The sequence below is a fragment of the Brassica napus genome, chromosome C7, assembly GCF_020379485.1.
Source record: "Brassica napus cultivar Da-Ae chromosome C7, Da-Ae, whole genome shotgun sequence".
Classification (NCBI taxonomy): Eukaryota; Viridiplantae; Streptophyta; class Magnoliopsida; order Brassicales; family Brassicaceae; genus Brassica; species Brassica napus.
The window spans coordinates 3,074,310-3,094,170 of NC_063450.1; the positions used below are offsets into that span (position 1 = coordinate 3,074,310).

At 38.0% G+C, this 19,861-nt stretch overlaps 3 protein-coding genes and 1 pseudogene across 4 annotated transcripts; 2 read left to right on the plus strand and 2 right to left on the minus strand.

Moving 5' to 3' along the window:
• Window positions 1–286: 286 nt before the first annotated feature.
• LOC106376206 (K(+) efflux antiporter 4) lies at window positions 287–5,049 on the minus strand. 2 transcript variants are annotated; one of them, XR_007326174.1, is made up of 20 exons: window positions 4,660–5,049; window positions 4,231–4,274; window positions 4,043–4,107; window positions 3,860–3,923; window positions 3,675–3,736; window positions 3,492–3,567; window positions 3,303–3,377; window positions 3,086–3,157; window positions 2,919–3,002; window positions 2,742–2,810; window positions 2,496–2,573; window positions 2,245–2,333; window positions 2,008–2,104; window positions 1,874–1,927; window positions 1,677–1,772; window positions 1,299–1,487; window positions 1,137–1,214; window positions 954–998; window positions 771–880; window positions 287–676 (listed from the first exon to the last, which is right to left on the minus strand). XR_007326174.1 is itself a non-coding variant. In XM_048762766.1 (20 exons), the coding sequence occupies exons 1-20, from the start codon at window positions 4,910–4,912 to the stop codon at window positions 593–595; spliced, it is 1,764 nt and encodes a 587-aa protein (XP_048618723.1). In that variant the 5' UTR covers window positions 4,913–5,046; the 3' UTR covers window positions 287–592. The 2 variants fall into 2 exon arrangements, 1 of the variants encoding a protein (XP_048618723.1); XM_048762766.1 differs by having other exon boundaries at window positions 771–860; window positions 4,660–5,046.
• An 837-nt stretch (window positions 5,050–5,886) lies between these two features.
• On the plus strand, window positions 5,887–8,178 carry LOC106374518. Its single transcript, XM_048763896.1, has one exon. It carries the CDS (start codon window positions 5,887–5,889, stop codon window positions 8,176–8,178), a length of 2,292 nt encoding a protein of 763 aa, XP_048619853.1.
• A 1,623-nt stretch (window positions 8,179–9,801) lies between these two features.
• LOC125589991 lies at window positions 9,802–14,076 on the minus strand. The gene is made up of 6 exons (XM_048762765.1): window positions 13,530–14,076; window positions 12,238–13,091; window positions 11,456–12,157; window positions 10,922–11,196; window positions 10,746–10,827; window positions 9,802–10,668 (listed from the first exon to the last, which is right to left on the minus strand). Exons 2-6 carry the CDS (start codon window positions 13,087–13,089, stop codon window positions 9,982–9,984), a joined length of 2,598 nt encoding a protein of 865 aa, XP_048618722.1. The 5' UTR covers window positions 13,090–13,091; window positions 13,530–14,076; the 3' UTR covers window positions 9,802–9,981.
• Window positions 14,077–14,740: 664 nt separating this feature from the next.
• Window positions 14,741–16,492, plus strand: LOC125589992 (annotated as a pseudogene).
• The last annotated feature ends 3,369 nt before the right edge of the window (window positions 16,493–19,861 follow it).

The window sequence follows — 19,861 nt, forward strand, 5'->3', positions numbered from 1 at the left end:
AAAAGATGTGGGTCCCACTGTCACTATTTGCACAGTGATTTTTCTTCTATAAATACGAAGTTTTGCGATCATTTGTAAAAGATAAGAACACACAATCCTTCTCCTTCTAATAACACATCCTCTCTTCTTATCAGTGTTATCTTCTTCATACGGGTATAAAATTTTGCTTTGTTTAAATTCCCGCGATACAATAAAATTTCAGTATTTTTTATAACAAGATTCATTTTTTCCTCATTCATATTCTTTAATTGCATTATATTTGTTGTATACTCTATAGTCAACTAACTAGAAGAAAAAACACTTTATGTAAGAGATTGTAGTTTTATAGGTTGGTATCATTACAATACGTTGAAGATTGTTTCTAAATTTCCTACCTCGTTACCCAAAATGAACCCCAAAACATTATAGAGAAGAATGAACCAAAGTTACAAGTCTGTGTAGTAGTTCGTGTACGATTTTTACAGTTTCCTCTTCAGCTTTCTTCTGATCTCACAGAAACATCTATACATCCGGAACAACAATCGACGGTTCCTTTCCCTAGCTTGAGATCAAATGTGGCTTTGATGTTCTCATGTCAACTACGGAAACACCATCAAGAATCGTGAAGAGAACCTTGGATCATTTGTGATATAAGCTTTGCACTCTCTGAACGATACAGACCTCCTTTGAAACCAATCTGATGATACAGATGAAAGAAAAGACAGTCTAAAAGTTGAGTTTGTGCCAAAGGTGTGTAGAGAAACAGGAGGACATAGATGTTTTAGATATACCTCAGTTGAGCTATCGGGAGAGAACCACCGTAAGAGCACTCCTAAATGTACAACGGCCGGTATCAACTTGAATAGAAATGGTGTCGTTACCTGCAACATATTCACTTTAACTGTTAAACACTATTGATTTTTCTTTTATGTACATGGTCACTTTAAGTGAATATGGTGTGGTGTGGACCATACTAGGCTAAGAGCAGTTGTTCCAAGAAGCAGGAGGTACAGTTTGCTCTGCGAATAAAAACAAAACCCTTCACTGTTATCACTCCACCATAAGCAAATTATGAGTAAGCTATAGTGGTACCACATTTTCTGGAAGATATAAGCTTAGTTGCATCTAAGAAACTAAAGAGGCATTTGATTGCTTACCTCAATTAGGTGAAGATTAGATGCTCGACTTAGCAGAACAAAAGCAAATTCCCCAATCTGCGCAAGCGACATTCCAACCTATTGACAAGAAATCTGTAAGGCCTCTCACTACGAGAAGGTTCTGGAGCAATGTGAAAGCAAAAAGAAGGGTTCACTTCTTACAAGTACTGCAGTTTTGTTATTGTATCCAAAGACTTTAACAACGATTGCAACTACCACGGTCTTTATCACTATCACCAGTAACACGGCTGCTACCAGAATATCAACATGGTTCCACAAGAAGTGCATATGTATCAACATTCCAATACTAGCAAGGAACAGCGCTGCAAAAAAGTTTCGGATGGGTTCCACCTGAAAGGGAGGCACAGGAACGGTAAGAACGGCTCTATATGGTCGAATAAATTTGTGCATAAAAGGGAAATGTGTTTCATAGAGTCACCAATAAATATATAAGCAACAAAAGACACTTTTTAACATGAGAGTGTCCAAAGAAAATGGAAAAAGATCCTCAAGTTCAAGGAGTGAAAGTTGACTTCTTACTTGTTCAAGAGTATGCTGAGCGAGATCAGTTGTTGAAATCATCACTCCTGCCGCAAAGGAACCCAACTCAAGACTTAGACCGAGCTTGTCACTACACTGAAGAAGCCAAAACAATACTGACTTTATGAGTTTGAAAATCTGAGATAACACATGTGCAAACAGCCAATAGATAAGAAGAACAAAGGGATCAGACTGACCCAAGCGACAAGCAAACAAAATGCTACAGCGGCCAACTGGTAGAGCTCGTTAGTCTGTCAGAGATTGACGAACGCTTATGTTGATAAACATTTTAAGACCAAATATGGAAGCAGGTAAAAAAAGGTGTGTATACCTGAGAAGAAAGGCTTGTCATAAGTTTTAGAAACCAAGGTACCCAGGTACGTGACAATACAAACAAAGCAGCCAAAAACGCAATCAAAATAGCCAACCTGGAAAGAAATTACCACACGGCCAAAAGAAATGAAGTGTCAAGAACTTGGTTTCATTAGACCACATCATAACAAGTGAAAAAAGAAGCAGGATACTGTCAAATATTTTCACAGAACTTCTAGGTAAATCGAATGCATACGATTTAGCCATGGACAACATTCCTTGTAGGACACCAGATGTGCCACCAAGAACCGGAAGGAGAGCAAAAAGCAAACCCACAGCACAATCCTAGATATTCATGAAACCATATATTAAAATCTAATGAAAGCAACTGTCACATACAACATATTAACTGATGAAATCCAGTTGCATACAAAAGGGTAAGCGGAAACAGTAGCCTGTAAAAATCATGATACTATGCTATTGTTTGGAGAGTGACTAAGTAGATACCTGAAGGATAAGTGTTCCAACGGTTATCTGGCCGTGTAGAGCACTTATGCTATTTCTTTCCATTAAAAATTTCAAGACCTGATACAAGAATCATGGAAAGGTAATAATAACATATTAGGGTCAAGCCTAAACATAAATTCAAGGACACCTACCCGTTACAACAAAAGAAAATATCAACAAATACAGTGAGAGTAAGCACGAGTAAATTATAACAGTTTAGAATACACAAGTGATATTAGAATATACCACCGCTGTTGATGACATCGAAAGAAAAGCACCAACGAATATTCCTTCTGTTAGTTTACCGCCGCATAACTGCAATACAATGAAGAAGCAGCCAAGTCAACCCCAATGAATTCTTTTTTATGATTCCTAAACTCATCCTTACTCAATTGCTATTACTATTTAGAAACTAGAACATACCGAGGCTGTTATCCCACTTAAGCACATGAACAAAAATATTTGAAGAAGACCCCCTGGAATAGCTACTGCACGAACTACACGAAGCTGCGACAACAAAGTAAAATAACTGTCTCAAGAGTTCCAAAAGAAGAATATAGAAAAATATAAGAGCTTGGAAACATGCAAACCTTTGCTGCCGAAAATTCTAATCCTAAAGCAAAAAGGAGAAAGATTACACCAAACTGAGCTACTGTTTCCACCTGTGCTACACAAAAAATATATAAATCAAGTCCTTGTCGAACATTAATATAACCAGGCAATCTCTTAGTCATGAAAACTTCCGAACAAGTGTAATATGAAGAGATAAATGAGAAACTCTGAAGAACTAAAGCTGATGTAAGCTACCTGCACCATTTCACTAACAAAGCTTAACCCACCCGGTCCAATGACAGATCCAGCCAATAGATACCCAGTAATGACCTGCCATGTAAGTAGTGTAGAAATTAATTCTAAACTCTTGGAAAGAAGAATACTCAAATGCTAACGGAATAATGTTGAAAGCCACAAGCTCCGCAAAAGGAAGCGTGTACTCACCGGTTGACCAGCACAAGCAAAGGCAATTCCTCCACAAGTAGCAGAAACAATGACGACGACCAAATCTGATATCAGCCTACAAATATCCCGTTAAAGACAGACATCCCCAACAAAAAACGGTTGGGAAGATTCGTACAAATGATAAAAGATCAAAGAACTTTCCCTTACGAATGCTATATTTACCTTAAATCTAGCTGCAGTACAGGGTACTTGGATTTTGGATTGGACATGATGAAAACGTTGTCCTGAATTGAAATTGCAGAAAAATCACATTTCACGAACGTTATCACAAAACGGGTACATAATATATGTATATTCTTTCTTCAGAAACATACAGTACAAAATGGTTTAAGAATATGTAAGTTTACCTTCCTATCTATCAGCCTTGGAGTATCTTCTACGCCATTCTCGTTATCCAAATTAAAGAATGATCTAGAATTAAAGGCATTAATTATGTTATAGATTGCTTTTAGCCAGTGAAACAAAATTTGATAACAGCAACTGTACAAATTGTCTCCAAAAAGGGTAAAGTATGCATCAGGAAGACTCACTTCTCCTCCTTGGTCTTGGTCTCATTTTTCTTGGGCTTAACTCGAGCAACTGTCTCCAGAACAGCCTAATGAGCATAAAAAATGGCTTAATAGAAAAAGAAACACTGAGTAGTGTGCTGTGTAAAAACAATAAAGCCACAAATGAACTGTGCGAAAACAAAGATAAAAAAAAATTGCAATTAACCAACCTGCTGATCAGCAACACTATTATTGAAGCTTCCTGGATCAGGTACTGCAAAACAAGAAAAAAGCAATTCACAAACAGCATATTCAAAGAGTTCCTTTACTATCATTTTATGAATGACTAGAAGGTTTTGGATTCATATATATCCTCTGGGACGAGACAAGACCCCTACTAGCTAATCCAAAGAGTTTTATCCACTAACTTTACCATTTCAACACACAATTCATTCAATGCTAGAAGCCATCAGGAATCTATACACTCCAATGCACATATACAGATGTGAGCATTAGCTAAAGAGGATCAATTTTCACCAAAACTAAATCTGATAGAAACTGAAATTGAGTGGAGAACAAAATCAAACTGATCTCTGAAAACAAAACCCTAGCTCCACATCGAAACGTAGAAGACCGAAAGGATCTACTAGTAGACGAACCATCGTTCTGGTCATTCTCCGGAAACTCCTTCTCGAGTGCCCGATCGATCATATCGGCGAAACTGTCCTCCTTAGGTTTCGCGTTCGTCGCATTGGACTCAGCGGCGGTTCCGTTGATCTCGCGTGTGGCAACTGAATCAGTCCCGATATCGGACTCGGCGGAGAAGGCAAGAGGGAAACTACAGATCAGAAGAAACGCCAGAAACCTCATCGTTTCCACGGAGATGAATTCGCCGATTTTACACCGCCGCATCTCCGTGATGGTGGTGGCGCGGCGGAGCGATAAAGAAAGAGAGAGAGAGAGAGAGAGTGATTGTGAAAGATAGATTCTGCTTCCTTCTTCTCTCTCTTTCCGGTGGTTACAGAGCGAAACAGTATTAAAGTAGTATAAGAGCATGATTATTGGGAAGTTTTTAGACCGGAGTGCGAATATAAGAATCTGTTTCTTTAACTTTTAAGTGAAAAAACTAAGGGAAAATTGCCAAAAGAGAACAAGAAAACAGCATAGTTGTCCCTATGGTATAAATCTTTTTTTGTCCATTTTTTCTCCGTTTTACCCTTTCCATATGTTAAAATTAATGAAATAAATAGTTATATGAATCAGAAAAATTATTAAAAATATAAACAATTAATAAAACACCCATTTACACAAACACATATTTTTTTTTGGGTTAAAAAACATAATAAATAATATTTTTAAATTACGTTCTACTAAAAGTAGAATTCTGTTTCTACACAAAACGGGTAAGTAGAAAATGAATTCTAGAATGAACACATCCATCTACTTGTTTTAGAACGTACAAACTACTTTTTACTATAATTCTAAATATGGGGAATACGTATTCTACTATTTGTAATGATCGCTACTTTTATTCAGAAAACTGTTTCTACTTTTATTGAGTATTCTAAGTTATCAGGAATGCAAAATCTAAAACATATACGAACGTCCACATAGTGTAGAAATTACATTCTGGAATTTTGTTATGTTCTACACAGTGTAGAAGGTGCCTTCTACGGATAAAAAAACTGAATTTTCGAAAATTAAGGAAGTTGCAGTTTTTAAAATATTCTCAAAATATTCTAACTTCCTAAAACGTGTTTTCATTGATTTGGTTCGTGAAAAATTAAAAAAAAAATCGATTTTGAATGTTCTTCTTCACCAATCTATGATTTTCCAATGATTTCTCTATAGTTTGTCTTGTGATTTTTACAAACTCTTGTTCTATGATGCATATCTATACAACATGTGGTGTTTGGGAGTTTGGAGCAACCACGGGATGGGTTTTTACGGCTGATGAGAGAGGGGCTAGGCTACTGTTATTGGAATCAACTTCTACCTTAGAGGATTTTAAAAGAATGGTTTTGGAAGATTTTGATATGGAAGAAGATAGCTTACCCGATTTGGAGTTGAGTTATCTACCTAATGAGTTGATCAATACATCAACTTGTCCGCCTGTGATCATTGCAAATGATCGACAGCTTCAGAATTTTGTTTGTTTTGTTCAAAAGTGTGTTTCTACTCGATTGTGTGTAACATCTAAAGCCAAAGTTGAGAATCTGAATGAACCAGACTTTGATCTTAACAAGTCGCCAGCTGATTCAACTACTGCTCAAGAGGAGGGAAACTCGGTTGATAGGGGGAATGAACCAGCTCCTGTGTTTGTTGAGAGGCAGTGCGAGGAAAAGAAAGAAAAGATTAGAAGAGTCGAAGTTGATGAGGATGCCTATCATGCCGATACCATGATCTCGGCCAAAGAGGACGTACATAAGATGTCAAAGTTTTCTGTGCTCAATGTTGTTAAGAAGGGACAATTGTTTGAGAACAAAACTTTGCTGAAGGCGACTTTTGAGATATGTGCAATGAAGCATAACTTTCACTATGAGGTTATCAAAACGGATAGACAACTTTGGTACGTTAGATGTGAGGATAATGCATGCAATTGGTGTGTTCGAGCAGAGTGTTTGCAGGATTCTGAATATTTCATTATCAAAAAGTATGTCGGTGAACATACATGTGCACCTTCAAACAAAACCAAACCGGGTAGGACTGCTTCGGCCAAAACTATAGGCAGTCTGATTATGCATAGGTATGAAGGGGTTAAGGAAGGGCCGAAATGCAATGATATAATACAGATTATGCTTATGGATCATGGCTGTGAGATCACGAAATCTTTAGCATGGGATGCTCGTGAATATGCGGTTAATGCTGTTAGAGGTATACCAGAGAGAAGTTATGGAAAAATACCGAAATACTTGCACATGCTCAGAGAGGCTAATCCGGGAACACATTCATCGTATGAGATTGACAGCAAAGGGAGATTTCGGTACCTGTTTATTGCATTTGGGCAATCGCTACGAGGATTTAACAGAGTCATAAGGAGGGTTATTGTGGTTGATGGCACTTTTCTGAAGAACAAATACAAAGGAGTTCTATTGGTTGCAACTGCTGTAGACGGAAATTCTAATTTGTATCCTCTTGCATTCGGAGTAGTCGACTCAGAGAATGAAAATTCTTGGGAATGGTTTATGAGACAACTAAATAGTGTCATTGCTGATGATCATCATTTGGCTTTCATTTCGGATAGACATGCGGCCATTGCTAAGGCGCTTGAGACTGTGTATCCAACAGCTAAACATGGTATTTGCATTCATCATTTGTTGAATAATGTGGTAACATATTACCATGGGAAAGGACTTGTTGGGTTGGTTGCAAAGGCGTCCAAGGTTTATAGAGTTGCTGAGTTTGAAAAGATATTTGCTAATGTGTGTAATATCAGTCCGGCAATTGGAAAATACCTAAGGGATGCTGAAGTCCAAAAGTGGGCAAGATGTCAATTCTCTGGATATAGATATGACATAAGGACAACAAACCCTGCCGAATCCATCAACTCTGCTTTGCGTTCGCCGAGAGAGTATCCAATCATTCCCTTGTTGGACAGTATCAGAGAAATGCTGACTCGGTGGTTTTATAACCGTAAGAAAAAGATTTCAAAGCATAATCATCCTCTTACCGAAGATGTGGAGAAAAAGATTGAAAGGAGAACCGAGAAAGGCAAAAGATTTGCAGTTTACCCTGTCAGCGATGGTCGCTTGCTTGTTAGAGGTGATAAAATCGACTGCTTAGTTGATTTGGATAGACGTACTTGCTCATGTGGGAAGTACAACCTGATGAAGATACCTTGTCGGCACGCAATTAAAGCTGGGTTTCATGTTGGCAGACAGCCACACACATTAACTGATTTATTTTACACTACAGAAGCTTGGCGAGAAGCTTATCATGAAAGCATCAATCCTATTGCTGTTCCTGAGGATGCTTGGTCCATGCCAGAAGATGTTGTCGTGGACAATGTGCTACCACCAGAGTCAAGAAAATCAGTTGGAAGGAATAGAAAACGGAGATATGAAACTGTTGAAGATAAACTTCGGTCATCGCAAACATCACAAAAGAGGCAGCTTCGCAAGTGTAGTAGATGTGGTATTAGTGGGCACAACAGAGCAACTTGTAAAATACCAATATAGTCAGTCACATATGGTAAGGGTCAGCTTATATAGCCAGTTCGTTTATATGTTTTTCAATCTCGATTTAATTGTGTTTCAGGTATTTATTTTTCTGTTACAGGTTGGTCTGTTCAAGTATGCAAGTTGTGGTGTTTGAAAGTGCAGTATTGCCTTGTCTCGTATGGTTTTTTCTTCTAAAAATAATCAACTTTGTTTAACTTTGGATACTTTGGATAATTCTTGTATGGTTATTTTATCAGTTTCATTGTTATACATTGGTATTATTTTCACTTCACTTCTCTATCTCTCTGTTTGTTTAGTTATGTTCAGCTATGCTTTTGAGTTCGAGTTTAAGTTTGTTTGACAATAGCTGATGTCTGATTTTTCAACAAAAAAGGTGGATTGTAAGAACAGATCACTGAGCACAAAATATAAGAACCATTTGACTGGTAAAGTCGACACAAATATTGTTGCAACAAAACACTTATTGAAGCCAATACTAAGAACCAAATGACTGGTAAAAATGAAAAAAACACACTAACAAGAAGATACTTAGAACCAGTAGACTGATTTCACTCATTCTTGGCTTCTTAATCTTCCAAAAAGCCATAGAATGCTTCCTAAGCAACCTAATTCGAGTGAATTTTTCTGCTTCCTAACTTCTTCTTCTATTCTCTGTGTGATACTACTTTTCAGATCTTCAATCTCTTCTACAATTCTCCCTTGCTCAGCCTCTACCCTTCGAATCTCATCAAGCAAGGCGTCATCAACCCACTTAAATAAATGATTTTCCTTCTTTCGCTACATAGAAACGAAAATCAAATTAGGAGAAGTAAAATGGAATGAAAAAACATGATGTTTATCCTACACAATCGAAAATCGAATCAGACAAAAAAGGAACATAACAAATCGGTAATTGAATCGAAAAACAAATCAAGACTATGAACCTGTGCCCCTATTTCACATCTATAGAACCGTCGGTAAGGATTGTCATCAGTTCTCGAGTAGAATATCACAACCCCTTTCCCGCACCAGCACCTAGATGGCACCCCGTATGAATGTCGCCTTGAAGTATTCATGTGTGTGAGAAACTGCTTCAGAGAGAAAAAGGAGATTGACGAAAAAGAAGAACAGAAAAAAATGGGAAAAGTCGGGTTTGGTTGCTGAGTTGGTGTTATATATGTCGGGTTTTAGGTTTATTGTGGATCTAGTTCTGGTCGGGTTTGATTGTTGAGTTGGATCAAAAGTCTGGTTTGCAAGAAGCCAAGTTAAGTGTATTACATTTGATTCGATTTATTTACTCCTACGGGATGATCTAGTAAAACAATTATTCTAAATGTTCTTGTGGTCTTGTTCCGGGTTTTTGTTTCGTTTAGGGTATGTTTAGGGTTTAGGTTAGGTTTGACTGTGGTCTTGTTATGGGTTTTTGTTTCGTTTAGGGTATGTTTAGGGTTTAGGTTAGGTTTGACTGTGGTCTTGTTATGGGTTTTTGTTTCGTTTAGGGTATGTTTAGGGTTTAGGTTAGGTTTGACTGTGGTCTTGTTCCGGGTTTTGTGTTTCGGTTAGGGCATGTTTAGGGTTTAGCTTAAGGTTCTAATTTAAAACAGTGTTAAATTCTAGCATTCTTCAGCTAAAAACTCTTAATAACAAAACCACAAGATGTACATTTGATTACAAGAGTCAATCCTAAAAATCATAATTAAACACTAGAAGTTATACAATAAACTAAGCAGTCTTGTTCCTAAAAATGATAATAAAATCTAGAAGTTATACATCAGATTAAGCAATCTTGTTCATTACATTAGAACTTGAAACCAAGCAGTCTCACAAAATCTCTTCTACAGTCGAAGAGAGACACTCCGGGGATTGATACTTTGACATCCTATCAATCAATTCCGGATCATTAGCTGCTTCCCAAAGATCCCATAGAATCCTGTGGCGAGCTTCGATAATGTTACCATCATGCAACAACGACAACTCCAATCCAAGCGCATGACACTCAATGAACTTCACTGCATAGACGCCACAGTCGCATGCACTTTTATTCAGATTCCCAACGGGGACATAGGAAACAGTATATGCACCGACTGCGAAATCCTTCTGGTGTCTCATAGGCTGAACTGCCTTGACAATACGCGGAATAAGGTTTGCGAACCCATCCACCTCCTTGTACCTTTTCTTACCCGAGCAGTCGAACACTTCAATGCTCCTCGTCACGAAACTGATGCACAAGGCGATCCAATGATTCCCACTGACATGAACAGGGACATACAGGCGATCCACATCTATATTCCATATCTCATGTGTCCTGCCATGTGGTGGAAGGACTCCTTTACCGAACTGCAGTAGCAAATTATGAAGCATGTAGCTCTTTCTACCCTGAGCTTCTAAATGACCATACTCTTTTTTAATCATATTGCTGAAGACGACAGTCATGAAGGCGACACGATGAGGTCTCCATCGTTTCAAAGATGTTCTCTCCCGGAATACGTACATTGCAGCGTCAATCTCCTGCATATTTTGAAAATCTTAGCACACACAATGTATTTAAAAGACACATATGGAAGCAAATAGTCTCTAAGGTTTACCAAGCTATTTAACCACTCAGATTTATCCATAAGACGATTAGCAATCTCAAAATCTAAAGTGGCAGGTCCAATCCGTATAGGTCTGAAACCAAATACAATGATAAAATTGTAAAACATTCATTAGTTTATTTTAAATGTATTAATACATGTCAGATGAATGAGAATAGAGTACTTACGTGGAGGAAGTTGACCAAGTTCTAACTTTTTCCCAATCCTCTTCACGGAAAAACACCAACGCGGCATCTGGCGAGTCTTCTTTGGTTCGATCCATTTCCTCATCATTCCACTGCAGTGGAGCCATGTTAAACGGTTTCGATTTACTTAACGTCTCAACTTTCACTTGAGACAGATCAAAACCGTCAACAAATGTAGCTTGGGACAGGTCCCGCAAGTCTTGTGTACTCAATCCAAAATCAAAATCATTAGTTTCTGTAGCAATCTTTTTCCCGTCCTATTCATTAAAATTTAAAACATTGCATATAAGAAGAAGCCATTTATTCATAACACAAACAAAGCATTACATTCATAGAGTTTAATACACAAACATTCAAACATATTACACTTTAGAAACCTATTACACAAAGTTTCACATTCCATATTACATAATATTACACAGTCAATATAAAGTTCCATAAGCCTAGCTCCAGCACCCTAACTCAAGCATCCTAGTTCCAGGTTCATCAAGTTCTACACTTTCTCTTAGGTAGTACCTTTTTTGTTGGAGTAGGTTGATCGCCTTTGCGCTTAGGTTGAGCTTGAGCGCCTTTGCTCTTAGGTGGAGCTTGAGCGCCTTTGCTCTTAGGTGGAGCTTCCTTGGCTTTGCTGTTTAGTGGAGCTTCTTCAGTTTCTTTCTTACTAGGATAGCTTCCTTCACCAGTCAAACTGATTGCGTCCTTGAGCTGTGAAACCTCAATCTCCATCTTTCCCATCCTCTCTGTAAACACCCTCTCCATATTCGCCATTTGCATACTGAGCACATCTCCCAATGAAGTGACAGATGTGCGGATAAGACCCTCAATGAAACTCATAGTTTCAGGACCAAAAGTCAGAAACTTTTCTGCTGATCGCTTACACAGCACCTTCTTCTTTCTTGTCTCTGCTCCTTCATCAAGAAACTTTCTCTTGCCTTTTCCTGCGACCTTAACCGAAGAGTTCTCCTCGTCTGCTACAACATCCGTATGATCCACGATCTTATCAGCTTCTGACCCTCTATCATGGCTGTCGGGTTCCTCCATTTTAGACTCTTCAGGGTCTAAAACTGGCCAGTCTGTGTTGCTCCAATCATACTTGTTCCTGATCCTCCCCAAAACAAGGTCCACTCGTTCATCTTCCATCTCACCCTCCCTTGTGTACTGAGCATCTAGAAACACATCACCATTACCAGTCACTGATATGACCGAGAAGAAGTTATCCTGCAAACAGTTAAAACATGAAAATCCAAACAAAATATATACAACAACCATATAAAAGAAAAAAACAGAGAGAATGTTACCTTCTTAGTTAAGGAGTCCTCGAGCTCAATGATGTCTTCATAAGAAACTTTTGCAACTCCTTTCCAATTGCCACACCTTGGACCTTTGAAGCTGTCTGAGACTCTTCTGCCTAATATTTCTCCAAAATCAGGAATTGCCTCCATAATCCAAATCTGGAGAGCATAGGAGAAACCCTCGAAAATGTAGCTCTCCTTCTTACCCAACTTCTTCATTGCCTTCTCAATCGAACTCAACAGGAAATCATACGAGTGAAGACCCCAATGGAACTTCCGAACCTTGTCAAAATCCATCACCAACTTGATGTACATATGAGGGATGGACACCTTCTCATCTCTCCCCATCACCACACCCACTATTACACACAAGTAGATCAACCTCATCCTATCAAGCCGCGTCCAAGTGTGAACTTCTTGTAGATGAACCTTTCTGATCGACTGCAAGGTGATCTTACCACCTGTGTGCAGTAGGTTACTCCAAAAACCCCCGTCGTTTTTCCATTTCACTACGTCACTGTTAGTTTCCCGTGTAATCTTGAGGCCTGTCACAGCATGGTACTCCTGAAGCGAAAACCGGAGAGGCGTCCTCGCAAAAACAAACCACTTCTCATGCAGCTTTGAGGTAATCAGCTGTCTACATATGAAGCTATCCACTAGTTTCCCAGAGAACTTGAGATCATTTTCGGCAATAGCCATGATATGTGTGAAAACAGGATCTCTCTTCACATCATCGTACTCTGCACACATAGCTTTCTTCAGATCTCTGATAAGTTCCATGCGGCAACTGTTGTTGATCTTCTTAACCCGAGGTTCTGAACCCTCTGCATATAATCGTTTAGGTAGCTCCAGCTCCATATCTACAAAAGATAATAAAACACATGGTTGTTAACAGCAATATCATAAACATGCAAACGCCCGAAACAAGCGTAAGAGTGAAACTGAGCCAGAGTGAAACTGAGCCAAACACAAGATAATAATCAAAAGCAAAACACCATTGTCTAATCAAATTTAAATTTAGAAACACAGTAGATCGATTAATCAAATAAGACAAGTCAATCTCCATCTCGCAATCAAATCAGCAAATTAAGACAATTAACAGTCAAATACACACAAACTTTGTTCAGCGAAATCAGTATCGTAACACTCATAAAGACAAACACAAACACTAACATTGTTCACCAAAATCGGTTCACATAATCAAAAAGTCAATTCAGACAAGCAAACAAATATTGATCCAAGTCAAAGTAACAAACTTAATAATGAAACAAAGACTAAGACAAATCAAAGAAACAAACCGTTCACAAATTGAGACCAGATAGCCGGATGAGAGAGGCGGAGAAGGGGAGAGAAGCCGAAAGGTGGAGAGAAATGGAGAGAAGCGACGAGAAGCAGAGAGGCGGAGAGTAGCGGAGAGGTGAAGAGAATCAGAGAGAAGCGCCGAGAAGCGGAGAGGCAGAGAGGCGGATAAGCTCGATTTTGCCTTTGATTTCACTGGTTCGTCCACAAGATCGCCATCTTCAAAGTCTCAATTTTTTGGCCATCAGAGAGAGGCGGTGAAACAAAAACGAAATTAGTTCAGAGGTGGAGGCAAACAGAGAGAAGCAGCGAGCAGCAGAGAGGCGGAGAAGCTTGATTTCGCCGTTGAATTCACCGGTTATTACACAGGATCGCCATTTTCAAAGTCTCGATTGTTTTTCTTGAGAGAGAGGCGGAGAAACCAACAAGAAATTAGGGTTACGTGTTTTGTTCCCTTTTTGTTTTAACTTTTTTAATATATCTTTGTAACACGTTTTTAAAAAAAAAAAAATTACTTAGCACATGAAACAAACACAATTAAATTATGTTTAATTAGATTAATTCAAGGTTAGTTTTGGAATTTTGGAAAATTTTATACTAAAGGGACAATTTAATGATGGATTTATACCATAGGGACAACTATGTTGTTTTCTTGTTCTCTTTTGGCAATTTTCCCAAAAACTAATCGTTTCTGTAAGCTAATTCATACAGATTTTAAAAGTTAAGAGGATTTTAATTCTGTAAATATTTTCATTGATTCTGACAATATGTCTTCCCATATTTATAGAATCCATATATTCTTTTGGTTTGATTGGCGATGACTTATTGTGATTTATGTTAACTTTTGTCTACTATTATCTATTTTCCATATAATATATTTAAAATAAGTATTCAATTGTGTTTAAAGAAAAGAAGCGTCCTAGAATTGTTCTTTGCTTTTTATTCATCATCAGAGCTCGCAAGGTAATACAAGTCTCTGGTTCTCTCTTTTCTTGTCTCTTTTTTTTATGATATATTTCTCTGTTTTTTATTATATCATGTATTAAAATGGTTTGATTGTTATATCTGTTGCTTTCAAGTTTACGTTTGGTTTCATTATTTTATTTGTTTAGACTAGTAGCAAAAAGTTTGATGTTTACCTGTTTGTTTGTGATAAATATTTTTGTGTGTATGTTCTTACTAATATTGATTAACTTCACATAAGATTGCAATGGGTGATAAAGAAAAAAATCAATATACCCTATGGAATTCAGATGAAACCAAGGTTTTAATAGAGTTGCTTGTGGAGGGAATTCAACGTGGATGGCGTGACAGTAATGGAATAATGAACAAAGCAACGGTGGAACATAAGATACTACCAGTCTTGAACGAAAGACTTGGATGCCAAAAAACCCACAAGCATTACCTAAGTAGGATCAAGTTCCTAAAGGGTCAATATCAATGCTATGTTGATCTTTTAAACAACAGTTCAGGCTTTGGATGGAATCCTATCATGAAAAGATTTGTGGCTTCTAACGAAGTATGGAATGACTATTTAAAGGTATGTCTTTATTTTGCATCATTTTTATTAGATATGTTCTTGAATCGCAAGGGTTTTGTTAGATATAATTTAGTTTACGAGATAAAATCATATATGCACATGATATAGTTTACGTGAAAAGGATCACTTAGTCATATAGGTTTACAGAAGTTCATAGAGTAATGTATTCTTTTAATTATTTATATTTTATTTAAGTATAATTTTTTTTGTAGGGACATCCAAATCACAAGTTCTTACGCTATGACTCTAGTGAACAGTTTGATGATTTAAAAATCATATTTGATTGTGCAACCGCTAATGTTAGTTCTGCAATTGGCTTAGGTGATACCATGGATGCTCGCGTCTTCACGGTTGGTGACAGTCAAGTACAAGACAACTTGAATTTTGAGGACATCAACGATGATGTTTATGCTCAGCAATCATCCCCGGAAAATGGTGTCAAAAGGTGTGTGGAAAAACTTGTCTCGAGAAAACGATCTCGATCAGACGCATCTAGCAGTGCAGTTGAGATAAACAGGATCAAAGTGATGCTATGGTAATGATGACCAGCAAGATCCTTACCTTCATAACACAGAGAGAAGAAAGACAACAAAAAGAAGCTGAGAAAAGAGAAGCTGAAAAGAAGAAAAATAGTGTTTGAGATGCTATTAAAGAGGTTCCTGATTTGGATGATCGTATCAAATTTAAAGTGGTGACCCTTATCTATTCCTTGGGAATGAAAGATGTCTTCACTGATATGTCCATCGAAGAATGCTATGGTTGGATCCAAAGAAATGTCAACTAAGATTAATCTTTGTTTTATTATATCTGTTTTAGACTGTTTTGTTATTTCTTTACAATCATTCTATACTGCTTTTTTTTTAATACCAAACTGGTTTTAGGTTAATATACATGATGGAGCTTTTAAATATATTTTTTTTGCTTTTAGAAAAACAAAATTTCATGATGTTGTTATACCACGTAGCTTATTTTATTGTTAGCGTCTGGTAAATGATCTATGTAACTTTATTGTTAATGTCTTGGTTAGTCTATTAGTTTTTAAAGATTCTTCGTGTATTTCAGTTATTAATATAAATAGTAATCTCTTTTTGTAGGTGTTTTATCATGGAGAACACCTTTGAAGAAGAACAACAAATGTATGACGAAATGCAAGCAAACCAAATGGAAGAAGACGAGTCAGATTTAGACATTTTGCTGGTGATGTTAAATAACATAGCAACAACGTATGTGAGGACTGACAATCACAAACAACGTATGTGAGGAGTGACAATCGCATACAACGCCCTGTTCGTCGGCCAATCACTAACATTGGTTATGATTACATTCAAGATGCTTTGAAGGAGGACCCTGAGCACTTCCGATCACTATATCGCATGTATCCAAGCTCATTTGAAAAGTTTTGTGATCTTATTAGTGTAGAAGCCGGAAAACCGGACTGACATAAACGATAGAATAAAAGCAACGTTAAGGAAATAAACGAATGTAAAAGACGAATACAAGAACGATAAGAAATCGTATTTGCAAAGAGACATGGAGTCGAGATATGATCTCTTTCCTTAACTCAAAATATTCGCTCCGTTAGTGAGACGGGACTGTACGAATATAGAGTCCCAGGATACAACCATGGCAGACGAATCACGCCTCACTCGTGATCGCCCTATCGAACTATAAACTCTATGAAACACTCTCTAGACTTACGTTGAGGGATTTGGTGATTTTTTGTTGCGTAAAAACCTTTTAAGAAATGAAGGAGGGGACGAGTTTATAAAGAAGAGAAGACGAGCCACTTTCCGTAACTGATGCCGCACGTGCGCACGTTGGCGGAAATCTCGCGAGGATCTCAGAGGCGAGGCATTACGAAACTTCCTCCGCAAGATCTTTTCTCGTTTAAACTTATCGTCAAGAAGAGAGACAGCGTGTTGTTTTTAAACGAACTACGTGTTGTTTAAAATAAAATGCATGTCGTTTTTCGGGAATTAAATGGCAAAACGCTGAGCTTAACTTGGTCCAAAAAGAATATTCTTTTCGGGCCGGAGGCCCTCCACCAAGACCCAAGACCCAAGACCCAAGACCCAAGACCCAAGACCCAAGACCCAAGCCCAAGCCCAAGCCCAAGCCCTAGCCCAAGCCCAAGCCCAAGCCCACGCCCAAGCCCAAGCCCAAGCCCACGCCCGAGCCGAGCCGGCCGGACGGCGGCGGCGGCGCGCGCATGGGGAGCTCTCTCTTCCTCTGAGCCGTTTAATCTAGTGTAAGTGTGTACACTTATATATACTGCTCGTTTTCTCCTCAAGTAGCCGATGTGGGATGTCTCTAAACTTCTTCTTTAAAGTCATTTAAAGGCTTCTTTAGTTAACACCCGCAAGCCCATTTCTTTTCATCATTACCAATTTTTATTAAAGCCTTTGTGCTTAATATATTGGTCCAACAATCCCCCACATGAATAGAAATGACTCTGACCATATGCAGACTAAATGCAGACTCGATAGACTCTAAGGAAAAACTATGCTTATTCTAATCCTGACTAGACTAGACAGACTTATCGAGAGTGTTTGCGAAAAATTCACTGTGTTTGAGTTGGTGGCATTTTTAAGCCTTGAACCACTCATAGTTAATATCTGTTGGATTTACTTTACTAGAAGGTGAACATAATGTCTTGAACCAACCGGTGTTTTATGTAAACCGAGACAACAGGCATAACGCAGCTTCATTTTCTCGTAGAACTTAGTTCTCTATTGTGTTCATTGTGGCCCTGAACTATTCCTGGTTTTCATGAGTGAACTTAGAGAATATAGCCTTGCATTCATTCTCCTAGAAACGGCCCCATTTCACACTCATTAGGTGATTGACCATGAAAGGTATTGAGTAATACTCCGCTTAGAAGCTATGGAATCATTAAAAGCTTATGCTTATCCTTCACACATTTGTTCGCATTTTTATCATTTTTGGAGCTGGGACGAGGCTACTTTTGTCTCAAGTGCTTTGGTTAGATTCTGCTTGATTTTGTTTTCCCTTTGAACCTACGTCTTGGGATCTCCAGTCATGATAGGTAGGGTTGCAATCAAGCATCCTCATTCGTTATAGGCTTTAAACCCATTCCTTTTGATGATTTAGCAACAACATCTCGTGGCAAACCTTTAGTAAATAGATCCGCTAGGTTGTCAACCGATTTGATGTAGTCTATTGTGATTACACCAGTTGAGATAAATTGTCTAATGGTTTTATGTCGTCTTCTGATGTGACGAGATTTACCATTGTAGAGATTATTCTGAGCCCGAGCTATTGCTGATTGACTATCACAATGTATGCGTATAGCTGGCACAGGTTTCTCCCACATAGGAATATCTTCCCAAAAATTTCTAAGCCATTCAGCTTCTTCTGCTGCTTTGTTTAAGGCTATGAACTCAGATTCCATGGTAGATCTGGCTAACACTGTTTGTTTGGTAGATTTCCATGATATTGCTGCTCCTCCTAGTGTAAAGACATATCCACTCGTGGATTTTGAGTTTTTAGAATCTGATATCCAGTTAGCATCACTGTATCCTTCTAAAACTGCTGGTTCTTTACCATAGTGAAGCCCAAAATCTTTGATGCAGCGCAAGTAATTGAGTACCCTCGTTATAGCTTTCCAGTGTGTATGACCTGGATTACTTGTATATCGACTAAGTACGTTTACTGCATGCGCCAGATCCGGTCTAGTACAATTGGTCAAGTACATGAGACTTCCGATCACACGTGCATACTCGTTTTGTGAAACCGCTTCACCTGAATTCTTTGTTAAGTGCATTTGGGGATCTAACGGAGTTTTTGCCTTAGAGTAATTTTTAAATCTCTCTAATATTGTTTCAGCATAATGAGATTGGGTTAAGATAACTCCGTTTGAATTTCTTGTGACTTTAACCCCGAGAATTACATCTACTAATCCCAAGTCTTTCATCTCAAATGTCCCTTCGAACATGTTCTTTGTTTGATTGATAATGTCTTTATAGCTTCCAATAATGAGCATATCATCTACATATAGACATAACAAAACATACGCATTTTTGGTAGTTTTGTAGTATATGCATTTGTCACATTCATTTATTTTGAAACCATTTGACATCATTGTATTGTCAAATTTTTCGTGCCATTGTTTAGGAGCTTGTTTAAGTCCATAAAGTGACTTTACAAGTCCGCATACTTTGTCTTCCTGTCCGGGAATGACAAAATCTTCAAGTTGTTTCATGTAAATTTCCTCTTCTAAATCATCATTTAGAAAAGCAGTTTTTACATCCATTTGATGGATTTCTACGTCTCTTAAGGCTGCGATTGCGATCATCAGTCTTATTGATGTTATTCTCGTCACTGGAGAATATGTATCAAAATAGTCAAGGCCTTCCTTTTGTCGGAATCCTTGAACTACAAGCCTAGACTTGTATTTTCCACCAGGTTTTCGTGTCATTATCCATTTATTCCCTAATGCTTTGCAGCCAGGTGGTAAATCCGTTATGTAATAAGTATAATTTTGCATGATCGAATCAAATTCACTCCTGACAGCTTCGTTCCAGAATGGAGCTTCTGGTGAAGCCATGGCTTCTGCCAAAGTTTTTGGAACATTTTCTACTAAAAATGCCATTAGGAAATCTTCTCCAAAAGATTTTTCTTTTCGAGCTCTTTTGCTCCTTCGAGGTTCATCTTTTTCTTCATTTTCTGAAATATCATTTATAGAAATCTCGACGTTTGTCTCAGTTTCTGAGTTTTTGTCATTGTCTCTTTCTTCTCGAGTTCGTTTTGAACCTTGTTTTTCCTTATATG